This window comes from Loxodonta africana, chromosome 1 (assembly GCF_030014295.1).
Source record: "Loxodonta africana isolate mLoxAfr1 chromosome 1, mLoxAfr1.hap2, whole genome shotgun sequence".
Taxonomy (NCBI): domain Eukaryota; kingdom Metazoa; phylum Chordata; class Mammalia; order Proboscidea; family Elephantidae; genus Loxodonta; species Loxodonta africana.
In genome coordinates this window covers 108,137-132,514 of record NC_087342.1, presented here as the reverse complement: position 1 = coordinate 132,514, position 24,378 = coordinate 108,137, and the positions used below count along the sequence as shown (strand labels likewise).

The 24,378-nt window shown below is 42.3% G+C and overlaps 1 protein-coding gene across 1 annotated transcript in view; it reads right to left on the bottom strand.

The window, feature by feature from the left end:
- The window catches only part of PLCXD2 (phosphatidylinositol specific phospholipase C X domain containing 2), an 86,777-nt gene that overhangs the window by 25,105 nt on the left and 37,294 nt on the right, over positions 1-24,378 (bottom strand). Inside the window, exon 2 of the mRNA XM_003412999.4 lies at positions 1,400-1,860. Within this exon, the coding sequence (XP_003413047.1) occupies positions 1,400-1,860 (461 nt within the window). The remainder of the gene's footprint in view (positions 1-1,399; positions 1,861-24,378) is intronic.

Here is a 24,378-nt window from a genome sequence, read left to right as displayed (position 1 = left end):
CCTGTGATGCAGGGAACTGTTCCACACAGTCTTCAGGCTGTAACCTTTCAGAAGTAGAACACCAGGTCTTCCTTCTGAGGCAACTGTGGATGGACTCGAACAGCCAACTTTTCGGTTAGCAGCCAAGTGCTTAACCATTTACACCACCCTGGGACGGAGGGTAACTACCAAAAAATCAAAACCAGTGGTGTCGAGTCTCTTCTGAATCATAGTGACCCCACAGGACACAGTGGAACTACCCCATAGGGTTTCTAAGGAGTGGTCGGTAGATTTGAACTGCTGACCTTGTAGTTAGCAGCTGAGTTCTTAACTATTGTGCAACCAGGGCTAGGACAGTAAAAATGGACCCTGTGAACACAACAGAGAATCCCTGATGGAGCAGGAGAAAAGTGGGGTGCAGACCTCAAAGTCTAGTAAAAAGACCAGACCTCATGGTCTGACTGAGACTGGTTGGACCCCAGAGGTCATGGCCCCCAGGCTCTCTGTTAGCCCAAAACTAAAACCATTCCTGAGGCCAACTCTTCAGATAAAGACCGGACTATAAGACAAAATGATACTGGTGAGGAGTGTGCTTCTTAGCTCAAGTAGGCACATGAGACTATGTGAGCAGATCCTGTCTGGAGGCAAGATGAAAAGGCAGAGGGGGACAGGAGCTGGTTGAATGGACACGGGAAATACAGAGTGGAGAGGACTGTGCTGTCACATTGTAGGGAGAGCAACTAGGGTCACGTAATAATGTATATATAAGTTTTTGTATGAGAAACTGACTTGAATTATAAACTTTCACTTAAAGTACAATAAAAATAAATAAAAACAAAACCAAAAAAAAAAAAGGACCCTGTGGGAGATAAGAAAATGGTTAACCGTCAACTTGTCCAATTTCACAGTTATGCATTGGGCCAGTTCTGGTGAGATCATTCAAAGTCAACTCAGTTGCCAAAAAGGTTGCCAAACAAATTTTAAATATTTGGCAGGTGTTCATCCCAGTTCAAAGGTGCCCAGCAGGGCTCCTGAAGCTATCCTAGAGCCTAGGAACCAGTTTGTGTATGTCTAATATTCCAAACAATCTATGCCTTCTAGCTAAGGGCTCTGGATTGAGCTGTTTTTGTGGTTGTTGTGTGCCATCGAGTTGACTGACTCCTAGTGACCGATTAGGACAGAGTAAAACTGCCCCATAGGGTTGCCTAGGTTGTAATGTTTACAGGAGCAGATCACCAGGTCTTTTCTCCCACGTAGCTGCTGGGTTGGTTCAAACTGCCAACCTTTCAGTTAGCAGTGGAGCGGTTAACCATTGTGCCACTAGGGCTCCTACTGAGCTGTCATACACCCAATGATATAGAAAAAGTAGAAAAAGCTAGGTTACTGTCCTTTGGCAGCTCATCTCGGGTTTCCCTCCTACCTGGCACTTCTTCTCCCACAGGGTTTGCAGCGTTACACTCTCTACACTGCAGGCCAGGCACAGCTTCTTTCCAAAAGCCTCATGGATCCTGAAAACCAAGCGTCTGTGATGGGCCTCATCCATGGCATAGAAGTGGTTGAAATCCAGGAAGATAATCTCTTGGGGGTGCTGTGTCAGAAATGAGTCAATCTCCATCAGCCCATCCCAGACCTTGATGCCAAAAAGCCCATGGATGAAGTAGATCTCCTGGTCGGCGTCCCCAGGCTTGGAGGACACACGCAGGTCAAAGTAGCGGATCCCAGCTTCCAGCTGCTCTCGAAATGTCAGGTTCTGCGTCACTGACCATTTCTTCATCAGCTTCTTCACCAAGGAGATCCTGGCGAGGCGTTTGATAGCTGGGGTTTGGTCAGGCCCCACCGGAGACTTTTCATCTACCCAGTAGCTGAATGAGTCGTGGGAGCCTACACAAAGCAACAAAGGTGAGGAAAGTAGTTGAGACAGGAGCTGGGAAACTGATCAGCCAATGGATAAGAAAACACAGAGATCGAAGTTTATTAGTGGTTACCTGGGGTGGGCAGGAGGATGGGGGAAGGAAGACACAATGCTCAGGGTGACATTCTGGTACAGGTGATGGAAAAAATCCAAAACGGTTTATGGTGATAGTTGAAAAACGTGATGAACGTAATTAATGTCACTGAACTGCACACATGAAGAAATGATATTGTTACCTATGTACTTACCACCATAAAAAAATATGGAAAGAACCAAAATACACAAACAATTGCAAGCTAACACTCAAAAAAGATGTCCAAGCTTGCCAGAAATGAAATGAACACAAATAAAAGCAATGTAATCTAATTAGCCACTTATTAGGCTGGAGTGGTACTGCAATTCTTATATATTGCTGATATAAGGTAATAAACACCCTTTTGGAAAGCTAGTTAGAAATATGCTTGGAAATAGGGGCTCTAAAATATTCATACCTTTGAGGTAGTAATTTCATTTCAGGAAAACTGTTCTGAGGAAATAAAGTCTACCATTTGGAAAAACAAAGATGTCTGCTGAAGAATATTCCTAAAAGAGACAAACTGGAGGTTGGTTGTTTAAGTGTTCCATATACAGGAATGCTGAATCATGGTGTATCTATGTATTCCTCAGTCTCTGAAACAAAGGATATGAAAACCGCATGTCTATCTTCATGATTCTTATAAAACTGAATGAGAAAGGGAGACCTTAAAAACTGCCTTCTTTTTATACTCTTGAGTATACTATTTGTCTTGGTTATCTAGTGCTGTGGTAACAGAAATGCCACAATTGGATGGATTTAATGAAGAGAAATTTATTCTGTCACAGTCTAGTAGGCTAAAAGTCTGAATTCAGGGTGCCAGCTCCAGGGGAAGGCTTTCTCTCTTTGTTGGCTCTGGAGGAAGGTCATTGTCATCAATCTTCCTGGTCGAGGAGCTTCTCAGCACAGGGACCCCAGGTCCAAAGGGCATGCTATTCTCCTGGCTCTTGCTTCTTGGTGGTATGAGGTCCCCATGTCTCTCTGTTCACTTCTCTCTTTTATACCTCAAGAGAGATTGGCTTAAGACACAATCTAATCTTGTAGATTTCACCAATATAACTGCCACTCATCCATCTCATTAACATCACAGTGACAGAATTTACAACACACAGGAAAATCAAATCAGATGACAAAATGGTGGACAATCACACAATACTGGGAATCAAGGCCCAGCCAAACTAATATACAAGTTTTGGGGGACACAATTCAATCTATGACATTTCATCCTTTGGCTCCCCCAAATTCATGTCCTTGCCACATGTAAAACACATTCACCCCATCATATCATAGCAAAAGTCTTGAATGAGCTCCAAGTTCAAAATCCAAAAAATTCTTCATCTGTGAAATCTAGAATACAAGTTATCTGCTTCCCAAGTACAATGACAGAACAGGCACAAGCTAGACATTTCCATTACAAATCAGAGAAACTGCAGGGAAAGAAGGTATAATACGCACCAAGCAAGTCAGCAGAACACATTACATTAGCCCTCAAGGATTTGAAAATAATCCTTCATTCTCTGAGATCATTTACACAATAGCCCTGCCCTCCAGACTCTAGGTATTGGCCACAGTCTCTGGATTCTGAATGGAGGTCCCTTGGCTCTACACTTCAGCTTTGCCTTCCAGGCCCACTAGGACAGCAACTCTGCTCCCTCGGCTTTAGGCGCACCATTTTCCTAGTCCATCTGAGTGGCAACTCCACCCTCAGAAACCTCAGAGGCCATGGCTCCACCCTTTGAAACCCCAGAGGTCATGGCCATACCCTTTGAGATGGAGGCAGCTCTGCTTCCTCTGTTCCTTGTCTCTTCATATTCTGCTTCCTGGTTTCTTGGTCTCTTGGCCCTCAGGCCCCATCACCTGCATTTGCCATGTTGGGGCAAGTGTTCCAAAGCTCTGTAGCTCCACCGATAAGTGCCCGGAAGCAGCCCACCAGGAAGCCTCCTATGCACAGGCACTCAGCTCTCTGGCTCCATGGGTCGCCTTCAGTGCTGTCTGGAACTGGTCTCCTGGTTCTGCTGTTGCCAGCTCTCTGTTGCTGCCAGTTCTCTATCCATTCAGTTTCAAAACCACTTCCACATTTTAGTATCTGTCAGAGCAGCACCCCACTCTCGGTACCAAATTCTGTCTTGGTTATAGTGCTGCTATAACAGAAATGCCACAAGTGGATGGCTTTAATAAAGAGAAGTTTATTCTCTCACAGTCTAAAAAAACCCAGTGCCGTCGAGTCGATTCTGACTCATAGTGACCCTATAGGACAGAGTAGAACTGCCCCATAGAGTTTCCAAGGAACACCTGGCGGATTTGAACTGCCAACCCTTTGGTTAGCAGCCATAGTAGGCTAGAATTCCGAATTCAGGGGACCAGCTCCAGGGGAAGGCTTTCTCTCTCTGTTGGCTCTGGAAGAAGGTCCTTGTCATCAATCTTCCCTTGTTGAGGAGCTTCTCCAAAGAACATGCTATTCTCCCGGCTCTTGCTTCTGGATGGTATGAAGCCCCCATGTCTCTCTGCTCGCTTCGCTCTTTTATATCTCAGAACAGACTGACTTAAGACACAATCTAATCTTGTAGATCTCATCAATACAACTGCCGATAATCCATCTCATTAATATCATAGTGATGGGATTTACAACACATAGGAAAATTACATCAGATGACAAAATGGTGGACAATCACACAATACGGGGAATCATGTCCCAGCCAAATTGATACATAAATTTTGGGGGGATACAATTCAATCCAGGACACTATTTTACCATTGGAAAAATGTGAGTCAGTAGGAATGGTTACTTGACAGATCAGATAAACATTTTGAAGGTCTCAACACTGGTTAGTTACATGGCCCTCTTTTCTGGACTCAAGGAGCCCTGGTGGCACAGTGGGTAAGTGCTCGACTGCTAACCAAAAGGTCATCAGTCTGATCCCACCAGCCACTCTTTGGGAGAAGATGTGGCAATATGCTCCCATAAAAACTGGGAACCTTCTGGGGCAGTTCTACTCTGTCCTATACAGTCTCCACAAGTCGGGATCGACTTGACGGCAATGGGTTTGGTTTTGGTTTGGTTTTCTGAACTCATATCTTGATTGGCCAAAACTGCTGTTAAATTATCTGAATGCAAGTTCTGTTCCCTTGCCTTAAAGAACAAAAGGGTGAGGATCCTCCTAGACACTGAGATTACCTTATTGTCATAAAGTATGACTGGTCACAATAGACACATTTCTAACTACAATAAGAAAAACATTCCAATTAAAACTATTTTAAGGTGAAAATTATCTTTAACAAATATCTTTTATTGTATCACTGGTTTCTCTCCAATGTTAGCCATTACTGAGCTTATTATCCAGTAACTCATGCAGTAGGCTGGCTGGGTTAGCTCTGTAACCGGCGCCAAGACCCAGGGACTCCACATAGGTGGCTGCACTTGGCAAGCAAAATCTAGGAGGAAAAAGCCCTTGTTTTACCATGACCACCCATATTAAGACAAAAATTCTTGTACTTATACGATTTGATTGCCACCAGTTATTCTACCTACTAAATTTCAGAGTAGGCATTTCATACATAACACTGAATTTTTAAAAAATTCTACTCTTTCCAATTTCTTGAAAATAAATCATTCTGTGATGGCTTTACTGTTTTATCTGTGCAGAAATAAGGTAGAAAAAAGGGTGAAAATGATGCTTTATTTTTATGTAGCATCTAGGACAGGGAAGATATCCAGTAAGTATTAAAAAAAAATATTCACCCTTAGGCAAAGTGAATTTTGCAAATGAGAAAATTACTAACATATATCAGGTATAATAAAAAATGCCTTCCCTAATGAAAATGTGGAGCAGATCCCCCTGGATTTTCCGCATTGGTTATCTCTGCTAATGAGGCTGAGTGGATGCCTCCCTGACTCTCTGCTTCTTTTCGCTGTACAGAAACAGGACATTTTCACATCTCCTCATTGAGAGACGTATTATGAATACATTATATATAGATGGTGAACAGCCAGCTCTCTCTACTTTTTAAATTGTATTAACAGCCCAACTGTTCAGGATTGAGTATGTACTGTACTGCGAGCCACATACGGACTTAATTCTTTCCTGGCCATCAGGGAATAGCCCTTACCCAAGCACTGAGGAGGGAGGAATTCCCTCTGGTGCCCTCTGGTTGGTGCTGAGCCAGTTTCATCTCCAGAGAAAGATGTGCTAAAAACCGGCAACACTTTCCGCAAGTGTCTGAGGACTGTGCAGAAATGTGACAGGGATGGGGCCCTAGGCTCCATCCTTGTCCATCCCACAGAAGGAGGAGAGCATGCACATTCCCTGGAATATAAGTATCTCTTTACCCCTCTGCTCCCTGTTCCACTTCCCTGGTCCTGCCCATCCTTTCTGACACCCTGTGCACTGCCCCAACCCTTACAAGATGACTGAACAGACTGTTTATGGAATTTTTCGTAGCGGTTGTCCTACCTACTCCTACAGCAGTCAAAGCCAGCCATCACTCATTAATCACTATCGATATTTTGACTTTCTACTTATTTTTTCCCAAAGCTCTTCCTCATAGAAAGAGATTGAAATAACATTCAAGTACTTAAATGGATTTAAGTACTTTATGGAAAAATGGGCTACAAATCCCCTCTCCTCTTCTGTACATATTTATAGGGCTGTAAATATTTACAATCTGAAAGTAATGCTTATATTAGATAAATATTTGCTACATATCTGTATATATGTATATTAATATATATAAACAATACTTTAAAAACCCTAATGTAGTGGGTTAGAGAGTGTCCCTTAAAGATCCATGCCCATCTGGAACCTCAGAATGTGACCTTATTTGGAAATACTGTTTTTGCAGATATAATTAGTTAAGATGGGACAATATTAGATTATCCTGGCTCCTAAATCCAATGACTGATGTCTTTATAAGAAGAGCATAGGACACGCAGACATACACATAGAAGACGATCACGTGAAGATGGGGGGAGAGATTGGAGTGATGCTACCACAAGCCAAGGAATGCCTGGTGTCATCAGAATCTGGGAGAGGCATGAAATGTGTCTCTCTAGACTTTCAGAGGGAGCATGACCCAGCTGGCAACTTGACTTTGGACTCCTAGCCATTAATATCCCATGCAAGTAAAATTATGCTGAAGATCATTCAAAAATGTTGCAGCAGTACACTGACAGGGAACTGCCAGAAATCCAAGCCAGATTCAGAAGAGGAAGTGGAACAAGGCATATCATTGCTGATGTCAGATGAATCTTGGCTGGAAGCAGAGAATACCAGAAAGATGTTTACCTGTGTTTTACTGACTATGCAAAGGCATCCAACTGTGTGGATCATAACAAATTATGGATAGCATTGTGAAGAGTGAGAATTCCAGAACATTTAATTGTGCTCATGAGGAATCTGTACGTAGACCAAGAGACAGTCATTAGAACAGAACAAGTGGATACTGTGTGGTTTAAAGTCAGGAAAGGTGTGTGTCAGGGTTGTATCCTTTCACCATACTTAGTTAATTTGTACACTGAGCAAATACTCCAAGAAGCTGGACTACATGAAGAAGAGCTCAGCATCAGGTGTGCTGTTCTCTCTCTCCTACTTACTACTATATTCTTACAAGTGTAAGCAGTCCTGCTGCCTTTGTTTCCTTGTATGCACACTCCTTATCATCTGGGCCACCTCCTCCCATCCTTCTACCGCTGCTTTCCATCCTGGCAACCTTCCAATCAACAAATCCAAATGGCTTTATTCTTCTTGGTTTCTATGAGAGTTCACCAAGTTCTTTCTTTTCTGAAACCTTCCTTCCCCTTGTGTTTGGCGATAAGGCTGTATACTTTTGGGTTTTTCCATCCTTTCTTTACTACTTGTCATGTGTTAAATTATGTCCCCCCCCCCCAAATGTGTGTATCAACTTGGTTAGGCCACCATGTGTAGTTGTCCTCCATTTTGTGACTGTAATTTTATGTTGAGAGGATTAGGGTGGGATTGTAACACCACTCTTACTCAGGTCATCTCCCTGATCCAAGGTAAAGGGAGTTTCCCTGGGGTATGGCCTGCACCACCTTTTCTCTCTCAAGAGATAAAAGGAAAGGGAAGCAAGCAGAGAGTTGGGGACATCATACTACCAAGAAAGCAGCACCAGGAGCAGAATGCGTCCTTTGGACTCAGGGTCCCTGCGCCTGAGAAGCTCCTTGACCAGGGGAAGACTGAGGACAAGGACCTTCCTCCAGAGCCAAAAGAGAGAGAAAGCCTTCCCCTGGAGCCAACGCCCTGAATTTGGACTTGTAACCTACTAGACCGAGAAAATAAATTTCTCTTTGTGAAAGCCATCCACTTGTGGTATTTCTGTTATGGCGGCACTAGATGACTAAGACACTACTCTCCTATCTACTCTGCTGGGCCCCTTCCCCCTTTCTTGTCCCCAAATTTAATTGTTTCCCCAAGGATCTGTTCTCCTTTGCTTCCTTTTCCCACCTTCAGAGATTTCATACTCTTCCCAGTTTACTCCAGCACCATTATACAGATGACACAAGCTATCCCTCTCACCCCCACAAATGGTCTCTCCTGAATCCCTGCCAGTAGCTCACCCAGTTACTCAGACTTGAAACCTTGTATTCTATTTAAATTCTTTTCCCCTCACTCCTTAATCCAACCACTTATCAAAACTTTACATTTGACCTTTATAATACATAACAAACCCATCTCTTCCTTTAACCTTCAACTGGCACCTCTTTCATTCATACTCTTGTTGTTGTTGTTAGATGCCATTGAGTTGATTTTCAACTCATAGCAACCCCATGTGACAAAGTAGAACTGCCCATAGAGTTTTTTGGGCTGTAATTGTTTTTTATGTCTTTTTCTTATTTTATTTTTTTAATTGTGCTTTAGGTAAAAGGTTACAGCTCAAGTTAATTTCTCGTTCAAAAATTTATACACCTTTTGTGACATTAGTTGCAATCCCCACAATGTGACAGCACACTCACCTTTCCATCCCAAGTACCCTGTGTCCATTCCACCAGTTTCTGTCCCTTCCTGCCTTCTCATACTGCTTTTAGACAGGTGCTACCCATTTGGTCTCATGTATCCGATTGAACTAAGAAGCACACTCCTCATGTGTATTAGTTTTTGTTTTATAGTCCTGACTAATCTTTGTCTGAAGAGTGGACTTTGGGAATGGTTTCAGTTCTGGGTTAACTGAGTGTGTCTGGGGGCCATAGTTTTAGGGGTTCCTTCAGTCTCTGTCAGACCATTAAGTCTGGACTTTTCATGTAAATTTGAGTTTTCCTCCACACTTTTCTCCTGCTCTGTCAGGGACTCTCTGTTGTGTTCCCTGTCAAGGCAGTCATTGGTGGTAGGTGGGCACCATCTAGTTCTTCTGGTCTCAGGCTGGTCGAGTCCTTGGTTCACGCAGTCCTTTAGGCTTTTGGGCTAGTATTTTCCTTGTGTCTTTGGTTTTCTTAATTCTTCTTTGTTCTGAGTGGGATGAGACCAACTGATGCAGCCTATATGGCCACTTGCAAGCTTTTAAGACCCCAGACACAACTCACCAAAGTGGGACATAGAACATTTTATTAATAAACTTCATTATTGCAGTTGACCTAGATGTTCCCCAAAACTATGGTCCCCAATCGCCAACCCCAGCTACTCTGTCCCTTGCAGTGTTTAGATGTACCCAGGAAATTTCTTTGTTTTGCTTTGGCCCAGTTGTGCTGACTTCCCTGCATTGTGTGTTGTCTTTCCCGTCACCCAAGTTGACCCTTGTCTACTATCTAGTGATTTCCCCACCTCTCCCTCCCTACTCTCGAAACCATCAAAGAATGCTTTTTTCTGTTTAAATCTTTTCTTGAGTTCTTATAATAGTGATCTCACACATTATTTGTCTTTTTGTGAATGACTTATTTCACTCAGCATAATGCCCTCCAGATTCATCCACGTTGTGAGATGTTTTGTGGATTCATCATTCTTCTTTATCATTGTATTGTGTTCCACTGTGTGTATGTACCACAGTTTGTTTAGCCATTCATCTGTTGATGGACACTTAGGTTGTTTCCATCTTTTTGCTACTGTGAACAACGCTGCAATGAACATGGGTGTGCATATGTCTGTTCGTGTGAAAGCTCTTATTTTTCTCGGGTATATTCCTAGGATTGGGATTGCTGGATTGTATAGTATTTCTATCTCTAGCTTTTAAAGGAAGTGCCAAATCATATTCCAAAGTGGCTGTACCATTTGCATTCCCCCTGGGCTGTACCTTTATGGAAGCAGTTAGCCAGGTCTTTCCCTCATGGAGACACTGGGTGGGTTTGAACTGACAATCTTTTAGTTAGCAGTTGAGTGCTTAATTGTTGCACCATCAGAGCTCCTTATACATGCATAACCTGCTATATAATCAGGACTCAAAGAACCCTGTCTTGTATCATTTCATTACAGCCTCTTGCTACTCTTACTTATTTTTACTCAGAGGTTAAATTGTCTTAAGATACAGTCCTGATTATGTTCTTTCCTCCTCTCTGCTTCCTTCCAAATTGAGTTCACACTCTGAGCTCTGGTGCTCAGGGCTCTCTTCAATATGGCTCCAGTGTATTTTTCAGACTCATCCCTCGCCAGCCCCACACTTAGCCTGGCATCAGCAGATGTGCAATGGAGTTGTATGCAGCTCTCTTTTTGGAATCTGTTCATTTTCTTTTTTTAACACCTTCCTGTGAGACATTCTCTCACCCTGTTTACATCTTTGTCCCAGCCCTCATAACCCATATTAAATATCACCTTCCCTATGAAGTCCTTCCTGATTCCCTGATTCTCAGCCCCTTTTGAAAACCCATGACCTTTTGCTTATACCTTTTTTTTTTTTTTGGCCCACTTGTGACCTTTGATTTTGAGTTATTTGTGAACTTGTCTTATTTTCTCTTCCTTTCTTTTACCGCTAGAGACCACAGGTTTCTTGAGGACACAGATCCTTTTTTCTTTTAAGGTGCACTACCTTGGCATGAAGGAGCCCTTGTGGCGTGGTAGTTAAGAACTTGGCTGCTAGCCAAAAGGTGAGCAGTTCAAATCCACCAGCCGCTCCATAGAAACCCTATGGGGCAGTTCTACTCTGTCTATACGGTTGCTATGAGTCAGGATCGACTCAACGGCAATGGGTTTGGTTTTGGTTTTGGCCTTGGCATGAAGGCACTGCACCCAGTGAGAGTGGGAGGAAAAGCCTCCCTCCTCCTCCCAGCCACCACCACTAGTGAAACGAATCATGGATGCATTCCAAAGCTTCTCCTATTGTTCCCTTTGTATTCCTGAGTCTTTAAGAAGATAGAGGTATTTGAAAATCTTAGGTATTTACTTGATTTAAATCCATTTGTTCCTAGATAGGAAACCGTGGAGGTGTAATGGTTAAGTGCTACGGCTGCTAATCAAGAGGTCAGCAGTTCCAATCCGCCAAGCGCTCCTTGGAAACTCTATGGGGCAGTTCTTCTCTGTCCTATAGGGTCGCTATGAGTCAGGATCAACCAGACGGCAGTGGGTTTTTTGTTTGTTCCTAGGTAAGTTCTCCCTCCCCCAAACCCCTATCCTATGTTTTATTAACTTTCATTTCTATCCTTAATTCTGTAAATAACAACTGAGAGACATCTATTACGTACAAACTCGTGATCTCTTTAAATCAGAGTTTAAGGAAGAAAGAAAAAGCAAGTTTTTATCTTATCTCACTCGGTCCAGTTAATTATTTTTCAGGTGTTACTTATTAATAGGGGAGACCATTAAACAGGTTTCCCTGTTCAATGAAGGCAGGGACCTGGGCTGCTCTCTTATCCCGGGGGGATGCTGGAGGAAGTACTTCCAGTCCTCATCCCTGCTTTGTGTTCACACCTTCCGGGTGACTTGTCTCCTGGGGGAGTTTGGTGAGAGCCTGGCATGGGCTGGTCATGGCTCAGATCTGGGACTCCTCTGCATTTTCATTCAGGGAACTAACAGTCAGCTATGGAACCTGCTTTGCAGACTCAGCTCTTCCTCACTGAAGGTCTAGTTTTGAGGAAAGGCAACAGAAGGCCGCAAATTTGGCCTAAGTTTCTAGCCAGTTCTACAATTCGGCTTGACAGAAAGCCCTATTTTGGGGGGAGTTACTGAACTTTCCAGGAAGAAAGGCCTGGCCACCTACTTCTGAAAATCAGCCAATGACGCCCTATAGATCACAAGGGTCTGATCTGCAACTTATCACGGGAATGGCACAGGATCTTTCCCTTTGGCACAAGGCATTGTGAGTCTGGCGCCAACCTGACAGCAGCTAACAACAACAATGAACTTTTGTTAATAAAGCTGATATTTGGCTTTCCAAATATCAGAAATTTGAATTTGTTAAAATTAATATACAAGGGTATGCACAGAGTACAATTCAATGAGTTTTGACAAATCTGTATATCATCCATGCAAAAAATACCCCAATCAAGATACATTACATTTCCATTACTCCAGAAAGCTACCTCGGGCTCTCTTCCAGTCAATTCTTCTGCGAAAGGCAACCAATGTGATTTCTGTCAACATATATTAGTTTTGTCTGTTTTTGAACGACACATAAATGGAATTATATAGTATGCATTCTTTTGTGTGTGGATCATTTTCTGAAATTTACCTGTGCCAAATTTCCTTTTATTGCTGGATGGTATTCCGTTGTATGGATATACAGCACTTTGTTTACCATTCTTCTGTTGATTTGCCACTTTTTTTCTTCCAGATTTTGACTATTATGAATAAAGCCATTATGAACATTCTCGTACAATCTTTTGGTGGACATCATGTTTTTATTTTCTTGAATATATATTGTCATGGTCTGAATTGTGTCCCCCCAAAATATCTGTCAACTTAGCTGGGCCATGATTCTCACTATTATGTGATTGTCCACCATTTTATGTGATTTCCCTACGTTGTAAATACTATGATGTAAAAAGATGGATTAGCAGCAGTTATACTGATGAGGTGTACAAGATTAGCTAGTGTCTTAAGCCAATTTCTTTTGAGATATAAAAGAGAGAAGTGAGCAGAGAGACACGGTGACCTCATACCACCAAGAAATCAGTGCCGGGAGCAGAGCGCGTCCTTTGGACCTGAAGTTCCTGTGCTGAGATGCTCCCAGACCAAGGGAAGACTGATGCATCACAAGGAGCTTCCTCCAGAACTGACAGAGAGAAAGTCTTCCCCTGGAGCCAGCACCCTGAATTCGGACTTCTAGCCTACTAGGCTATGAAAGAATAAACTTCTCTTTGTTAAAGCCACCCACTTCTGGTGTTTCTGTTACAGCAGCACTAGATGACTAAGACATATACTAAGGGGTCAAACTGCTAGGTCATGGGTTAGTTCTACTTTAAAATAAGCTTTAAAACAACTTTTCAAAGTGGTTGTAGTCCTCTACTTACAACATATTCAGGTTACAATGAACCGCACTTAAAACCGTCCTTTTTTTTTGTACATCTTATGGTTCGTAATACGTACTACATAGCTCATAATTTGCTGATGTTGTCATTTTCAGATGTTCCCTCATAGGTGTTTAATCTTATGATTTACTGTTCAAGACACTGCCATATAGATTTAGTTTTCTGAACTAGCTCAGGGGCTTCAGTTGTTTGAAAACATGGACCCAAATGCTGATCACTTTGCTCAGGTTGGAGCCCTGGTATCTCAGTGGTTAAGAGCTCGGCTGCTAACCAAAAGGTTAACAGTTCAAATCTACCAGCTGCTTCTTGGAAACCCTACCAGACAGTTCTACTCTGTTCTACAGAGCTGCTACGGGTCAGAATCGACTTGACAGCAACAGGCTTTGCTAAAGTTGATAGGCAGATACGAGAAGCAGTGAGATGTTACCTCGAAATAGATGAAGAAAAAAAGAAAAGGACCATACAGACAACTCTCACCAATCTTCTGACTAAAAAAACCATCCCAGGGATAGTCCTAATGATCCAGAACCTTCCACACATGGAATTATTACTGCAGCTGACAAAATGCCAACATTTTCCAACTCTTTTTCATCGTCAATTTTTATGATTTATGTATTTTTTACTGTATGTATTAAAATATATCTGTATGTTTATATGTAATGTTTCCAATCCCCAAAGGCAAATAAAGATTGGATAATAAAAGGCAATAATAATGAAAACTTAAAAAAATGAGGGATCCAACTTGTGCAAAACCAACTTATGACAGAGTCATCAGAACAGTAGCCCGTCGTAAGTTGGGAACTACCTACATTTCATACTTTGAACAGCAATTTATGCCCTATATTCTGCTCAACATTTAGTGTTGTCAGTCTTTTTAATTTAGCGATTTTAGTGGGTGCAAGGAGTCCCTGGGTGGTGCAAACTGTTAAGTGCTCGACTACTAGCCAAAAGGTTGGTGGTTTGAACTCAATCAGAGGCACCCTGGAAGACAGGCCTGGCGATCTGTTTCCGAAAGGTCACAGCCATGAAAACCCTATGGAGCAGTTGTACTCTGTACCCGTGGGGCTGCCATGACTAAGAATCGACTTAATCAAAGGCAACTAACAACAGTGAGTGTCAAGTGGTATCTCATTGCCATTTAATTTTCATTGCTTTGATTACTAATAATGTTGAGAACCTTTTAATATGACGTTTTATGTCTTCTTCTGTGAAATGTCTACTCATGCCCATTTTTAAAACTGAAAGTTTAAAAATTTTTTATTGAGTTCTTAATGTAGTCTGGATACAGATCCTTTGTCAAATATACGTATTGAAAATATTTTCTCCCAGTCTGTGGCTTGCCTATTTATTTTCTTGACGGTATTTTTTTTTAAACACCAGTTTATTTGTTGTTGTTTTTAAGAATATAAACAGCAGAATATACGCCAATTCAACAGTTTCTACATGTACGATTCAGTGACACCGATGAGTTGTGCAACCATTCTCACGCTCTTTTTCTGAGTTGTTCCTCCCTCATTAACTCACCGCCCACTATGTTTTCTATCTAATCTTTTGAGTTGCTGTTGCCAATTTGATTCTATATAGACCTTTTGTACTAGTTAAGCTAAACTATTGTTCTAAAAAGACTTCAGGGGATATTTTTGGTTTAAGGTTTGAAGATTATCTCAGAGCAATAGTTTAGAGAGCTCATCTAGGCTCCATGGCTCCAGAAAGCCTGGAGTCCATGAGAATTTGAAATTTTGTTCTGCATTTTTTGATCAGGATTATTCTATAGACTCTTAGATCAAAATGTTCAGTAATGCTACCCGGGCACCATGCAGTTCTGGTCTTCTGGCAAAGGAGGCAGTTATTCACGGAGGCAATTAGCCACACATCCCATATTTTCGTCCTATTCCTGACTCTTCTTCCTCTGTTGCTCCAGGCAAATAAAGACTATTGTTGGGCCCTTGGATAGCTGCTTGCAAGCTTTTAAGACCCCAGGCACTATGCAATGAACTAGGAGGTAGAACAGAAGCACTAAATATGTTATCGGGCCAATTAACTGGGATGTCCCATGAAATCATGTTGATGGTATCTTTTGATGAGCAAAAGTTTTTCATGATGATGAAGTCCAATTTGTCATTTTTTTTTTTTTTTTTTCCTGATTAGTGCTTCATCTTTCATGTTTAAGGAATCTTTGCCAAACGTAGAGGTCAAAAAGATATTCTACTTTCTTCTGGAAGCTTTACATTTTAGCTTTTATATTTAGGTGTACAATTCATCCCTATTTAATGGGAACGTTAGCTAGGGTAATGGTTAAGAATGTGGATTATACAGCCAGTCTGCATAGGTTTGACTCCCAGACCCAATACTGACCTTGGACAGGTTGCTTACCCTATGCCTCAGTTTTCTCATCTGTGAAATGGGCACAACTCTACCTGTTACCACAGAATTGTTGTGAATGCTGAAATGCACGAAAGAGTTAGAAAAATACTGACACATAGTAAATGCTGAATTGTTATTACTGTTATCATCAGCCATTCTCTATTAGTTAGAAACCAGAGGGCAGAGAGGTTAAACTCTATCTTAAATACTTAAGTCTGGAAGGTTTTTTTTTCTATGGCCAACTCATTGTTCCTCTCCATCTTACTGGATAACATGTATATGACAGTTTAGCCTCCACTTTGTTGATCAGATTCACCACTCTCTTGGTCACAGCCTAAACTTTGCTGTTACTTCAGAAATTTTAAAACTCGATATCCTATTTCTGATCACAGCTTATTTCTACCTCACTGCAACCTGATTTCTGTATTTCCTCCCAATCTAAGGGCCCAGCTTCACTTCATCATTTAGCCTATATCCAAGGTGACTCACTTTCACCCGAAAAATTACAATAATTATTATAGTAACTATCTTATAAATAATAATATATTGTTACTCCAGCAAAAGCTGTTAGGATCACAGTTGAGGCCCATGCATGTCTACATGTGCAGATCACATGTACATCTCCAAATGCACAAAGATGCAGTAATATAACATTTTCTAATACATTTTTTTACTAACTACAAACATTTTTTTCCCTCTATTCCAGTAACACCGATTTACAGAGTAGGCTCAATAAGGTTTTAGGGAGTAATGGGTACCAAATACTACATGACTATTTTCAGACTTCTCTCGGCAGAGAATTTTGTAAAATCATCTCAAGACAGAACAGGAAATTTGGACACACAAGCTACACTGCATGGACTGATATCACCCCGGTACTAACCCTAGAAGGGTGTGTCACTTTCTTAGGACTGCTGTAACAAATTATTTCACAAACTTGGTGGCTTGAAGCAACAGAAACGTATTCTCTTACAGTTCTGGAGGCCAGAAGTCTGAAACGAAGGTATTGGCTGGGCCATGCTCCCCGCAAAGCCACAAGGGAGAGGTCCTTCCTTGCCTTTTCCAGTTCCTGGTAGCCCCAGGTGTTCTCTGACTTGTGGCAGCATAGCTCCAATCTCTGCTCTGTCTTCAGCTGGCTCTTTCTCCGTGTCCAAATTTCCCTCTTCTTTCTCTCTTCATGCCAGTCATACGGGATTTAAGAAACATTCTATCCAGGAGGGCTTTATCCTACTTCAACTAACTACATCTGCAAAGATCCTATTTCCTTGTAAGGTTCTAACGGATGTGAATTCGGGGGGACATTATGCAAATGAGCACAAAAGGTGAGCCCCCCCCATTTTCAAAAACTTATTTTTTCTGAATTCTTTGATGTTCACAATGACTACTTTTGCCTCTATTTCCTGATACAGCCAGAAGGCATTAACAACATTTCTCTTTCCTCTCTACGTATACAAAATCCTGGAGAGTGTACGTGAAAATATTTTGTAACCTAAAGCGGTGATTCTCAATCTTAGAGGCCCAGCACAATCACCTGAGGGAGATTTTTAAAAAAGCACCAGCGCCCAAGCTCCCACCCGAGACTGAGTTAGGATCTCCCTGGAGTGGAAGCTGAGAATAGAAGACTGAAAAACTCCCCAGATGGTTCTACCGTGCACCCAGGCTTGACACTCACCGCCGTAAGTATAACACCATCCTTTCCTAACAGCTTTTCTGACTTGGGTATGCCTTTCTCTAGCTGGTCTTCTAGTACCTAAAAAAAAAAAAAAAAAAACCCACTGCTGTCGAGTCGATTCCGACTCATAGCGACCCTATAGGACAGAGTAGAACTGCCCCGTAGAGTTTCCAAGGAGCACCTGGTGGATTCAAACTGCGGACCTTTTGGTTAGCAGCTGTAGCATTTAACCACTACGCCACCAGGGTTTCCCCCGTACCTAAAGGAGTCTTCAGATAACAATTCGGTGGATTGCTTTTCCCGTATCTTGGTAGAAGCTTTCTTCACCATTCCTTTTGTTCCCAGAATGCCTCCAGCCTTCTGACCAACTGAATAACCACTGTTCGCTTATAGAGAAGATAAATCCTGTAAGGCCTCGCTTTCCTCATCCTGACTTCTATTAAGTGAAATTAGATGAGGTTACCTAAGGTTAGCTGGGGCCTTTGGGATGTGTCCTGGGTTACTGAGGTCAGAATCGAGTTGCTGGGGTAGAAGATTGGCCAGGGAGAAGAGATCTGACTGGGAAAAGGTTAGCAAGATCTTCGTTCAGTGTTACAGCTTTTTCCTCCTTGATAGCATCAGGTTACAAGGTCATCTAAGAGGTTAGGTATGAAAAAAACACCTGGTATTGTGAGGGCCAGGGACGACCACAGTTTGCTTCGACCTGGATCAGGAATCGCTGCTTGATTCTTTCTGAGACTTGTTATTTGGAGATTGGAAAATCTCGAGTGAGTGCACAGTAATTTTTAGTTAAAGCACTTTCATTAGCCATTTCTTGCACATTGGAGTAGCAGCCATTTTCTGAACTCAATTAAAAAGAATTTAAAGCAGGTGTTCTTGCAAACCTAGTCTCTAAATAAAACAAAAAATTCAAACTATAAGCCCTGAAATCATATATTTAGTTACAATAAAATGGCATTTTAGATTAGACGAACTTTATTTGCAGCCAAGGAGAAAAGAATGAGATGAGAATTAAGTGAAGCGTATGAGATGTGATAAAGGCAGCAACGCTCTCTACCGTATCTCTGGGTGGCATCCAGGGAGGTGGGGGTGCTGACAAGGAATTCCTGACCTCATGTATTTAAGAAAATCTCTTGTCCCCACCTCCCTCAGGTACTACTCTGCCTTTGGTGAGCTCTTCTAACTCTGAGGCCTCTTTAGCACCTGCTAGGTGGGTTCCCTGACCCCTGCCCTCCTGTCCATGTTCATTCATGTCTCTAGATTACGCTCCCAAGGGAGCAAAATTGCTCAGAGAAGGGCAAAAAATATACATACACAGTACATAGACAGATAGACAGTATATGTGTGGTACTGAAATGTCATGAGGAGCAATTAGGATAAAAATATGAAAGGACCTTAAAAAAACCCCATTGCTGTTGAGTCGATTGTGACTCACGGCAATCCTACACGACAGAGTAGAACTTCCCCGCAGAGTTCCCAAGGAGCACCTGGTGGGTTCAAACTGCCGACTTTTTGGTTAGCAGCTGTAGCACTTAACCACTGCGCCACCAGGGTTTCCAAAAAAGACCTTAAGGGGACAATAATGAACAAAATTTTGAGAAATTCTGCTCTAATACGAGCTGCCTGGTAGTCAATGGACGTCTGATTGCCCAGGCTGACCATACCTCTCTTTTTATCCTTAGCTGTTATAATGGTTAAGATTGTGTGTCAGCTTGGCTGGGCCGTGATGCTCAGTGTTTTGTCAGTTGTATAATGTTGTGATCACTTCCCTGTTGACACCTGATATGTGATCACCCCCCATGATGGAATCTGCTGAGTGGTACCAGCAGGGGTGGAGCCCATGGAGGCTCACCACCCCTTCAGCCTTCATCTCTCCACCTTCCGTTGCCTCCCTCCTTCCTGCTCGCCTTGCAAAGGTGGTTGGCTTGTTCTGGATCCAGCAGCTGTCTCTTGTCTGACCTCTGGTTCTTGGGACTTGAGTTAGCAGCTTACCTGTCCATCTTGGGATTCCCCGATCTTCACGGCCTATGAGTAAGAGTCCTGCTCCCTGACCTGCCTATCTTGGGTTTGCCAGCCCCTGCAGCTACGTGACTCAGCACTTGCGGTTTGCCTGCCGACTTTGGGGATTCCTCAACCATCACAACCTATGAGTGGGATCCCTGCTCTCCAATCTGCTCATCTTGGGTACACCAGCTACTGTGGCTCCGTGAATTGGGAAAGGAGACTCTCCTGATCCAAGGACTTGGGGACATTCCAACCCCTACAATCACGTAATGTTTCCTTAATATAAATCTCTCTATATATTTATACACATAACTGGTTTTGCTTCTCCAGAGAACCCAGCCTAAGACACTTGGCACGCCTCACAATGGCTCCCAGCTACTGCTTCCCCCTGGACTGGAAGGCTCTGTTCTCATCCCCCACCCCAAGAACACTAACAGGATAGGAGCTAACTCAATTCCTGCTTTTCTAGCTATCTTTGAAGTATTTCCACTAGGTACCTCAGTATCGGCCTTTTCTCTGCCAGCTCAGTCCCAAAGGACCCAGATTTGCAGTTTACAAGATGTGAGTTTAGCAAGAAGAAACAAACTGTGACTCCTGAGACTTAATTTGGGGAATTAGCAAAGCACTGATGAACTGAATGGTGAGCTCCTACAGTGGGATTAAGAGCATGGGATCTGAAAGCAGGCTGTCTGCATTCATAATGCTGGCTCTATTGCTCACTAGCTGTGTGACTGAAACGCTGTGCCTCAGTTTCCTCATCTGTAAAGTGGGGATAACAACAATACCAACTTCACTGGTCTGCTGCAAAGATGAAATGAGTTAATTCAAGTAAGTGCTTAAAGGAGTCCCTGGCTTACAGAATGAGCTAAAAAACTATTAGCTATTATTATTATTATTTCACTATTAAGCAATTTGTGTCATCTTCTACTTGGAGGACACTACCTGAGCAACAGATAATTCTGGTTTTTAAATAATACTGTGAAACATCATGAATTGTTTATGTGTAGGAGCTGCTGTGGCAGTTACCTTATAGAGCTGGGAGACATGAAGCCTGCTGTTTGACTGCTTCTCAGTTATGCCTAGAATTGGCATCGAAAGGAGTAAGCTCTGATCACAGTATCATAGAGTTTAAATGGCACTTCCCTTAAAACGATGAATCCTCTCTGATCTGCTCCTCTGTCAGTAAGGTGGGGGATAAGTAACTACAGCGACAACACTATTTGAACCTATAGGATAGGAAGGTCTAAGGACGTTCTTGAAAATTTTATTTATTTTATTGTGTTTTAAGTAAAAGTTTACAAATCAAGTCAGTCTCTCATACAAAAATTTATATGCACCTTGCTATATACTCCTAGTTGCTCTCTCCCTAATGAGACAGCACACTCCTTCTTTCCACCCTCTATTTTCGTGTCCATTCAGCCAGCTCCTCTTCCCCCCTGCCTTCTCATCTCGCCTCCAGACAGGAGCTGCCCACATAGTCTCATGTGTCTACTTGAGCCAAGAAGCTCACTCCTCACCAGTATCATTTTCTATCTTATAGTCCTGTCCAATCCCTGTCTGAACGGTTGGCTTTGGGAATGGTTCCTGTCTTGGGATAACAGAAGGTCGGGGGACCATGACCTCCAGGGTCCTTCTAGTCTCAGTCAGGCAGCAATTTTTTTTAACATCATAAAATTAGACACCGGTAAGTGATTTCTATAGAAAAACAAATCCAACCAATTCCCAAAAACATCTTAGCAGCTTTTTGGAGAGTGAAAACCTATAACCCATTATTTGAAATGGGGGGAAACAAAACAAAACAGTAACGCCCTTCCAGCCCATGCAAAAACTCTTCTTGGTTTTCACGAAAACACTCAAAACACCGATGTAACCACCTACAAAGATTCTCTGCAAAGTAATAACACAAAGTACTCTGAACATCAAACACCAGAATCAGTAACACTTTCAGAAGCGTTCTGTATTTTCTCAGGCAATGAAAATACTGCGTGCATAGTTCATAGGAACATGAGTAAGGCCCAGCTCACATGGGTCTGCCTCTCTCAATACGCTTTATTACATTCTAGTTTTCTTCACGCAAGCGGGTGTTTGAGGGCTCTTGGGTTCACTTATTTTACCCACAGGCTTTTCTGCCTTTTTAGGAGACATGTTCACTCAATAACATGGTAAGCAGAGGACACTAATGCATGACTTGTGGGAAAACAGCCAAGCTGCGGATCCACCTTCTCACCTGCATGTATCTGCAACTTGAATGGAATTCACATTACATAATGGGATTTTGATTCAGGTAGAGAATGCTGAGTAGAACAGATCTTATAAGCGGTTATTACAAACGTTTAGATAGCGAGGGTTCACACAGTAAGGGATACCTATAGACGTTACCAAGGTATTTCTGGGCATCAGTGTGTACATATTGCAACTAAAGCTGACCCATCTGCAGCTGAAGTCCAGAAACATCTCTTATAGGGGTGTCAGAGCTTCATTTATTCGGAACATACGTCTAAAAGACCTGAAAAAATCCACAATTTTACTAACCAGTTGCCATCGAATTGACTCCAATTCATGGCGACCCCATCTGTGCCAGAGCAGAAAATTTCAAGCATACTAACTGCTCTAGAGGGTTTTCAATAACTGATTTTTCAGAGTAGATTGCCAGGCCTTCTTCTGAGGTGCCTCTGCGTGTATTCAAACCTCTAACCTTTTCAGTTAGCAGCCAAATGGATTGACTGTTTACACCACCCAGTGACTCTAGCCACTTCACTCCTTAGTAAAAATATGCTTGCTAACCTCAACAGAGAGCTTCTAATAGATGTAGTAATCATTCTGCAATGTTATTTTAAAGGTAAATTTTATTTGAGCTCATTTTCAAAAGGGTCATTTACACTCCATATAAAATGCAAGTTTTGCCAGGACTTCATCATGTTATTCCTACCAAAACGAAGATGGCCAGGTCCACTGCAAGCCTAGCCTGTAAATGTACACTGAACATACCTGTATTTTCTATTAGGAAGAGTCAGAATGTCCAATTAGGGCTTCTCTATTTTATTCCAGTATGAAATATTCGATGGCACTGGGTTTTTATGAAATATTTCAGTTTGAATTTTAGGGCATAAGATTTATAAATTGCATATTCTTTGCCTATTACCCTATATCCTGTCAAGTGAGACCAGGGCAATGCAGGCAGTTTGCAAAAAACAGGTTCAGTGTCTTCCCAGTTAACCACCACAGCTGGTGTTACATAAAACAGCATTAAATGTGAAATTTACTTTTCCAAATTAAAATAAAATACATACACCAAAAATATGCTATCAGCAAATTAATGAGTCTTAGCTGCAAAGACTCCTCCCCATTAAAAAACAAACAAAAAAAAAACCATTAAATGTGCCCAAACGCAGAAGACCAAAAACCTTGCTCAGGCTTTATCTTAACAGAGCCAGGTCATTCATGTGATGCCAGCCACCAGAAGGTGTCTGGGCAGGAGTAAAGAACTAGGTCGGGAGACAGCCTGTGCAAATAGCAGAAGAGAGAAGCACTAGCATGGTTTAGAGAGAAAAAGACATAAGTGTTGAAGCCAAAGGAAGAGAACAATGTGCTCTCATCTCTTAAGGCGGAAAAAAACCAAGAACGGACTTGGGAGAACTTGAGAGGCCCAGCTCAAGAGCATTAGCTCCTGAAACTCTCAACTCATCTTTGAGTTTCAGAGATTACTGCTGGTGACTTGTTAAACCATTTTAAAAGATTATATTTTGCTGAGAAAATAAGATTTTATGCTTTGATTTACACAGAGCCCAAAAGACTTATCTTTATAGAATTTCTATTAAGAAATCTCTCAGCAATATTTTCCAGAAAACAATGGGCAAAAAATTGAGATTTGGGCCCTCAAGCACATAATCTCACTAAAGGTCCTGCAGCTTAATGGAGCTGGCGATTTTTAAGCAATTCAGAAAAATTTCGAGCTTACTAAAACTAAGTCAAGCCATCCCCGCTCAAGATCATTCGATTAAAAACTCTGCCTATTCTTCAAAGGTTGGAGAGACCATTACTTAATTTTACTAATGATTAAAAACACATGTCTCAATAAACACATGGAGCTTATCAGCAAGGCCAAACTTCCTGAAGAAAAGCCATCTAGGTACTGCCTCACCATCTGTCAGTGTGTCACACTGTGGTGGCCTGCATGCTGCTGTGACGCTGGAAGCTAGGCCACCAGTATTTCAGAAAACAGCAGGGTCACCCATAGTAGACAGATTTCAGCAGAGCTTCCAGACTAAGACAGACTAGGGAGAAAGGCCTGGTAATCTACTTCTGAAAATTAGCCAAGGAAACCCTGCGGATCACAACAGAATGTTGTCCAATATAGTGCTGGAAGATGAGCCCCCTAGGTTGGAACAGCCGCAACAATGAACCCAGCACACCAACGATTGTGGAGATGGTATGGAACTGGCCAACATTTTGTTCTGTTGTACATGGGGTCCCCCTGAGTCAGAGCCAATTTGACAGCAACTAACAACATCACTCCCTCAGCACGAGTATCCACCTTCGGGCCATGACAAGGAATATGCAAGGACAACTCTCTGGCCCTTCAGAAAGCACTGGCCAACTGGACTCTTGATCTTGGCTGCTGGACTCTGGCTTCCTGTGAAGGCCATCGCTGGGTCACTTCCCTCTCCAGCATCTTCCTGACCCATGACACCCAGCTCGGCCATAAGCATGGGCATAGTGATGAGGAGGGGCCGCATTGTCTACAAGGGGTGGTGAACCGTTGCTAGGGTACATCCCAAATCTGGTGCCGGCTGATGCAGGTTTTTACCAGTAACTCCTTGTTTTTGCTTTGTTAGGTATCCTCAAGGTGATTCCTGCTCAGTGAACCCGTGTGACAGAGCAGAACTGCCCCACAGGGTTTTCTAGACTGTGGTCTTCACAGGAATAGATCTCAAGGTCTTTCTGCCAAGAAGCCATTGGATGGGTTTGAG